A 7,681-nucleotide genomic window follows, 5' to 3' on the forward strand; every position below is an offset into this window, starting at 1 on the left:
CATAACATAACATTTCCTGTACACTTTTTTTAAAATAAATCTTCCTCCTAGTATAATCATAATATCTGATGATCATGTTTGATACTTAAAATTGTGTAGTGCGTACATAGGCCTTACATGAAACTCATCTGAATTGCCTTTTCAAGTGGTAGGTGGTCAGTGTATAATACACTATAGTGTGTACTGTGCACACCTTGAGCAATAAATAATGTAAAAAGAACATTCCAGCAACGTTTATTCTTTAATAACAATGTAAAAAGAACAGGAGATTAATTATTCTTCCACAAAATAATGAAAAATCCAGACAGAGCCAAAACCTACACAATGCCAGGACAGTGAGAAAAGGAATAGGTGAGTAAACCTGGGCAAAAAGGAGAAAGAGAATGGACATGAGTCTTTCCCTCCTCAATCCTTCCTCAGTGAGAAAGTTTCTTCCTTGATGCCTTCCTTGGTGACGACACATAGCCTAAGAGCATCTCCAGTGTAGACGTCTCTCTCTGCGGCTGAAATGAACACATCTTTGACCAGTCGAGTTGCCTTTTCCTGAGTCAGAGGAACGTGCTGCACACCCTCCATATTCTTAAAACCAATCTGGAGGCAGACGAGAGGCACAGGGACATGGAGTGTTGAATACCATGGAGCACAGAAGCAAAAGTACAAGCAATATTTTGACTTAGTTTGACGTTATGTTGTTATGAAATGTCATAACTGCAGCAGGGCACTAGTTCATACACACACACAGCACGTAATGTTTATTAATGGGGATATTTGATCATTTCAGTAAAATTGATTGATTAGTGAACAATATTGGATGTGTGAGAATGCATATTTACCTGGTTGTCTAGTAGTGGCTGTAGCATAGCACTGGCTGATCCTCCTGCCTTGTAGGTGTCTCTCTGGTAGGAGCCCACTGGGTCAAAGCTATAGACAGCTCCCTTGCCTGTCAGACAAACACATAATATGAATGATTCGATGAAATCCCACTGCATAGTTTAATACCAAACGTGTGACGATCTTATTCTCAATGTCTATTCAACACAAAAACTCAATACAACGCAGACAAAAACATCAGCTTACAGGGCGAGCAGTTGTGCATCATGTCCTAGTCTAGCTAGCAAGCAATATAATATAATTTTCCCTGCTTCACAGCATACCCAGAGAATAAGAATAATAAGAATAAAAACAAAAACATTGTAAAAGGGGAGTGCGCACGCTTTTCCGACACACCGAAGATCCGAAGCGGGGGGACATGCGATGCGATGCGAAAAAGCGATGGTCCAACATGCGCTGCTCCCGTGCTTGCGATTAGGGTTAGGTTAGGATTGAGGTTTCGGATCAATATTCAATAGTATGTCGGAACTAAAGCCTGCACCCTGTAAAAGGATGCAAATGTAGCTACAACTAAAAAAATAACCTTATACATGCTGTACTTCATAAAGTGAGTGTTGTTGATACTCAGCTACAGACCATTCCCATTCAGAACTCCCATGTCAGACATTACATAGCGAGGGCCTCTTCAACCAAGGGAGATAAACAACCAACATATAGGCATTGGCAACCAGCCTATGGCCCTCATTTATCAATTCAGTGTAAAATCTGCCCCAAATTCGAGTGTGGGTTTCGTAGTACACCCACGTCGCCACGGCAGGGCTCGAAATTAACTTTTTTACTTGGTAGCACTGGTGCTCCCCAATTTCAAAATGAAGGAGCACCAGAAAAAAATTAGGAGCACCCACAAAAATCTAAGGAGCACCAATATGTAATCGATTTTTTACATTCATAAAAACAATAATATAACGTGTGGTTTACAAATAACATAAAATGACTAAAGTATAAAAATACATGCCAGAATTTAAAATGTAGTGTCCAGACTTTCTGTCCCTCATCCATCCATCTCTTCAAAGAGGCCGAGGCATCAAACATATCCAGTTGAGGACCCTCTAGTCTACACTGATTCCGGCCAGTCACATCACCCGTTTTCTTTTTCTTTGTTTTGTGTTTTTCACCTTCATAGCCTATTTAGATCATATAATTAGAATTTCTAATATAAAATAATTTCTATGTAAAACATGGTATTTATAGCTATGCCTACTCACTATGCCTACCACTTCAGTGCTGGAAAATTACTCTAATGTTATACTTAAGTAAAAGTAGCAATACTGCTGCTATGTAGAAACACTTACAGGTCTGCTATTCTCTCTCCCTCCCTCTCTCTCATTCCCTCCCTCTCTCTCATTCCCTCTCTCTCTCTCTCTCTTGCAAGCACGCTAGCGCACACACACACACACACACACACACGCCGGTCCGCCACTAGCTGAATCGCTGCCTTGAAATAATGTACTTTCTGACACATAGTGAAGTTGCGATCCGAGGCGCTCTGGAATGTGAGCGATGCAGCGCTCAACGTTGTCCCGTACCGTTGTGTCAAAGAGTAGTTAACTACACACGTTTTTGTTAGCATCAAGTGCTAGTGCAGCTAGCAGACAGGAGCAGTGCAGTGGATGTCAGAGAGCGGCTCAGAGCGCCCGTTTTTGTACAATCGATCGTTGTAGCCAGGCGCACCACAGTAATTATTTGTAGTGGCACTCGTGCTCCCAAATATATTTTTAGGTCGCAAAGGTTCAAATTCAGGCGCATTTGCGACCAAAATTTCGAGCCCTGCACGGCATTTATAAAGTGATCGCAAACAGCTGATCCTTCCTTAATTTCGTTCTGACGTTAATAAATGTGACGGCTGAAATCTATCTGGCACGCCCTATGAAATCAAGCCTCGCCCTCGGTTTTGCGACATGAACAATTGCTATACGACCTGGAAACCATGGTTACAGGAAAAAAAAGTTTCTCCCGTGCCTTGCTGTCCGCCTCACCCCCCTCTCTCATACACACACACAGACGCACACGCAACTTGCAAGCCCAACTAACTGGTGTATTGTTAAATAAATAAAGAACGAACACCTGCATGAATAAAAAAAAGTTGTAGGCCTACACTGTCCGTTTCCCTCTCACCTCGCTGTCATGTTCACACACGCACGTAGGCCAGCCTATATTAATTTTACCCATTCGTGCGCAGTGCACGGCGAAGGCGTGAGACTGCGCACTGCTGTGATAAGTCCTGTGGGTGAGTGATGCCTACATGAGAGATAGGCTATCATGTCGTCAAGGCAGTCATAATCAACGTTTATGTAGTGATTTGATCATTGATGAACGAATCATAAACATATGGATGAAGGCTTGCATGTGTGCTGGTAAATGTTGGCGACGAACGCATCCCGTCCTCCCGACCCCCGAAAATGATCTCGCTTTTATCTGAACTGTCAAAGCACTTATTTAAATGGTGAATGATAAAGCCCCTTACGCCTATAACCTGCTACAATTGCAAATAGGCAAGCTGTATGCTTGTCATTGTCACTTGGAAATAAAGGCATGCAGTCCATTTATGCCTTTCACAGTGATGCCGCATCACCGCATGCGCTCCCAAATCATCTCACAAGTGCGCTCACATAACAAGGCCAGTAAAGCACTGTTTGATTAAGCACAAACTAATACATTGTAAACATGTTATATTGTTTTTAATTGCGCGATTTTAATTACTTGAAAAGTTGGAAATCTCTGTGTATGTATAAAATGTATATACACATACCATTTTATATTAACATTTTAGGAGTGAAAACATATGTTTAGATGCCTGTGACAGCAGTTCAGACAATGCTGCTCCGCTTGTGTACGACAGAAAAACAGCCGAGGACAAAGCGTACGACAGCTCCCGACCAGACGTGACTTTTTGTCCTACTCAAGTTCAATTTCAAGCTTTGGCAGAAATGGTAAATACCGAAAATGTCGGTAATTTCGGCGTGCACCCATATTTTGGCGTACGCACGGTTGATAAATGAGGGCCTATATGTTTAGCAATACCAGGACTTACCCTCCTCATCCAGTCCTCCAATGATGTTGTACACATAGTAAGGGAAGAACCTCCTGCCATACAGGATGGTGGACAGCATGGCTGCTATGGCACCACTGGTCATCATCTTGTTGTTCGAGTGCTTGTACATCTGACAATGGGAGACAGGAATCATTTAACTTTTGGTTGGTCCATTCGAAATAATGTGGTCATGTGTGGTACATAAAACTACAGCTGGACACTAATAAATACATTTTAAATGCATTGCGAGCATGATGGGGTGCTCATGACTTTTCATGCCTCTCTACATGGCTTGTACAGCTTGGAGATGAGGCAGAAACCAGATACACAATCTATATACATTTGAATAGATGTTTTGTTTAGGGCATAAATCGTTTGCCAGCCAAGTCTATGGACTTTTAATGTTTGTGTGATTTTTACTCATTCTGTCTTAGCGATCGCCAAAAGAGGCTGGTAATGCAGGGGTGAGTTAATTTGGATAATCCCTGGAATTTCAGGATCAGGCTAACATTGTGAAAGAGCACCCACTTTGAATGTTATCAACCAGTGAGTAGGTAGTAGCAGTGAGTTACTCAACACCATGACCATGGACCAGACCAGGCCTACTGGCTGTGATTAGGAAAAAATGTTTCGCCGAAGCGAAAACATTGTGAAACTGACTTATGTGGCCGGTTAAGACTGATATGAGGTTAGGGGACTTGCATGACGGGTTAAGACTGAGGTTAGGGTTAGTAATAGTCGGACGTGACCAACACCACGTCGGACGTCTCAGCGTGTCCTAATCAAAGCCAGTATTGCAAGGTTGATTTTCATTCAAAACTATACGACTATGCTCACCTTTAGCCTGGCGTCGATGATCTTTGTCAGGGTTAGGCAGTCGCCATGGAAGCCGCTGCAGCCAATCACAGTAGTGTCTGTCCTGTAGGGGGAGGAAGTGCAGAGGGTTGGCAGGATAACATACTCTTCCAAATGTTCTCTGGGACATCTGGGAGTCAGTGAGGGTACAGGCTTTAGTCCCGACATACTATTGGTCCGACTGTCATTAGACAGACACCCTACCCACAACCCTAACTAAGGTTCCATTTGTACACTCAGTAACACACCCCTACGGGGCCATTTAGAACCCACTCAATGACACTGGTGTAGCAGTGTCACCAGTGAGCCAACATGCACAATAGCAGCACCCTGACTCTGTTTGACCAGTATGGAACAGAGCCTTCATTAGTGTCAGTGGTAACACAGTGGCATTGCTCTGCATTGGCTTCCTTCCCCGTGTGCCCCTAACCTGGGCCGTGACTCGTAACACATGCAGAATACTACTCATGATTCGTGAGTCTGTATATTACTAAAGTGGAAAAGCACAAGGATACTGCATTTATGTAAAATGACTGTGTAATCAGATTATATGGTGCAGAAACTTGCAAAAATGTGAGAGATTCTAATTAGAATTCTGAAAGATCAGTTATCTCCACATGGAACTGTTTTGAGCTGCCTAGCCATGTTAAAGCCTGTTTTTTATTATAGACAAGTTCAAAATGTTTTGTATACAAATGGGTAATTCCAGGTAGAATGTCTATGAACATTTTCAAAACATGAGTTCAGAACATTAGCTATTATCTGATATGCTCTGCGTAGAGGGTAATTGGCCGTCCCCTGCCCTCCCTCAATCCCTGTACGACTACAGGACATTGATGACATAGACAAAAAGCTCACCAGCTCATGTCAAAATTGAAGGTACATTTTTCCAGCGATTTATTGCGAAGCATAGCAGAAGCATGAGTGGAAGCTTGTAGTTGTCAAGCTTCTGCATGCGTAACATAAGTCCTAGAAAAGGTGCGCTGTGATTGGCCAGTAGTCACTTGAGTGACAGCAAGAGACATGGAGTCGCATAAGTGACGTCACTTGGGCAGCAACGCAGCGTGCCTTCAATGGAGACACGTCGCTCCAATGAACTGCAGCGGCCAATGAGGCATCTAGTTTTTTTAATATCTATGGTTGAGGAGAGCAAGAAATCAGGGCCGACCACTCCCACCCTGGCCACGGCCTCCTCACCCTGCTCCCCTCTGGGATGCTGAAGGCTACGAAAGCCGCCACAGACTTGGCGGCTGAAGGGGAAATTACATTGACTTACATCGACTCCGGCTTCCCTCCCTCCCCTGCCCCTTAGTGTCACCGGCAAAATGATTCACTATGAACTATAACTCTGCACTTTATATTTATCTTCCTTGCACAGTGTTTGTCTTTGTGTTTGTTTGTTCGTATTTATCCGTTATGTGTGAAAAAATAATTGAATGCAGACGCGATAATGCTGAAACAAATTCCTATGTGTGTACAGTGTGTACACACAATGGCTAATAAAGTCTGAATCTTGTGTCAACCTGTGGATATAGAACATCATCATGTATTTCTAATAGTCAATAACAATATCACGCAAGTCCTGTTTTTCTTGGTGTTTAGCTATCCGGATAAACGTTTGTGATGTCATGATTCGGTCAATTGTCATTCATTGAGCTTGCACCGCTAATGGGTTATAATTATGGTGCCCAGTCAGTGCCCACTTACAACTTATAGCATTTTGGAGATTCACGGGTGTGAATTGAATAGCCTTCACTTAGACGAGTGTCTGAAGCAACAATGGCAAAGTCTTCTCCAGCAACAGCCAGTACAGTCCTGGAAAACACAACCCACATCATCAGATCAGAGTCAGACGAATTACTTCATCACAGTAAATATATAGTAGTATAATGAAAGTACACAAGTATAGAAAGCCACTTCTCAAAGTGGGGTTCATGGACCCTCAGGTTTCCAACCTGACCCATGTTTAACCCCAGTTACTTGCAATTTACATAGTTAATGTAACACTGCCTGTACAAATGAAATGGAACCAAATTGACCGGTTTGTACACTCTCGGGAATATGCAGCTTTGGTCCATAGACCTAACGCTATTTCTGCCCTGCATTAGGGTAGAATTAGCATTAGGGCTATAGACCAGAGCTAAGGACTGAGATTTTTAATTTAAACGGTTTGCTTTGAGAACCACTGATTTTGTTTGGTGCAATGAACACAGCTGCACATGCTAGCCAGTAGCCACCTCGTTGGCTAACCTAAACAGTCATTAAGTAAAGTCTAGCTATCAATTACACAAACGTGTTTTTTTTTACTTTTTTCCCCATATATATATATATATCGATAACACTCACAATATTAATATACTTGTCCTTAATTTAGACTTTGATTAGAACAAGCTAACATTATGTTAAGGACAAGGTACCTAGATTAGACTGTGTAGCGTTATAGCTAGCAGGGGCTGCTAACAGAAGTTGGACAGTAATGTTCGTAACTAAACCGTTGCCTTTCCTTCTTACCCTCCATTGAACGTGTACGGAGAGAACCGATGTTCTACCGGCCCTGTGTTGTGATAATATTTCATTTTCCCATTGTTTCCGAAAGCTTGTTGTGTGGAAAACATCGTTGCTGTCAGTCAGTCAGCACAACTAAACTCAACTGTAAGCGTAAACTCGCTGTATCACCGCCTCAATATGGCAGCCATGCCAAGTCTTCCTCACTGGTGCCAGATTGTGAGAGAGAAACAAGCAGCCAGGTCCATGAAAACAAGGGAAGGGAATGGTTACTAGTTGCATATTTTTTCGCTTATATATATATATATATATATATATATATATATATATATATGCTAGTAACTACCAATATTTACAAGCAACTTTATAGAGAAACAAGCCCAGCGTCGCTTATAATAA

At 42.3% G+C, this 7,681-nt stretch overlaps 1 protein-coding gene across 1 annotated transcript; it reads right to left on the reverse strand.

The window, feature by feature from the left end:
• Positions 1–222: 222 nt before the first annotated feature.
• Positions 223–7,466, reverse strand: psmb1 (proteasome 20S subunit beta 1). The gene is made up of 6 exons (XM_080783467.1): positions 7,289–7,466; positions 6,485–6,592; positions 4,760–4,841; positions 3,923–4,052; positions 834–940; positions 223–591 (listed from the first exon to the last, which is right to left on the reverse strand). Exons 1-6 carry the CDS (start codon positions 7,390–7,392, stop codon positions 406–408), a joined length of 717 nt encoding a protein of 238 aa, XP_080639593.1. The 5' UTR covers positions 7,393–7,466; the 3' UTR covers positions 223–405.
• Between the last annotated feature and the right edge of the window lie 215 nt (positions 7,467–7,681).

This window comes from Protomyctophum bolini (genome assembly GCF_963924005.1).
Source record: "Protomyctophum bolini genome assembly, chromosome: 1".
In the NCBI taxonomy this organism is placed as follows: Eukaryota; Metazoa; Chordata; class Actinopteri; order Myctophiformes; family Myctophidae; genus Protomyctophum; species Protomyctophum bolini.

Bases quoted from the DNA above. Each gene is read 5' to 3' on its own strand.
- psmb1 (XM_080783467.1), bottom strand. From the start codon at position 7,392: ATGTTTTCCACACAACAAGCTTTCGGAAACAATGGGAAAATGAAATAT. The intron at 6,593-7,288 runs GTAAGAAGGAAA...TGTGTTTTCCAG, and splicing joins CCGTACACGTTCAATGGAGG to GACTGTACTGGCTGTTGCTG. The intron at 4,842-6,484 runs GTAAGTGGGCAC...CTCCCCCTACAG, and splicing joins TCTCCAAAATGCTATAAGTT to GACAGACACTACTGTGATTG.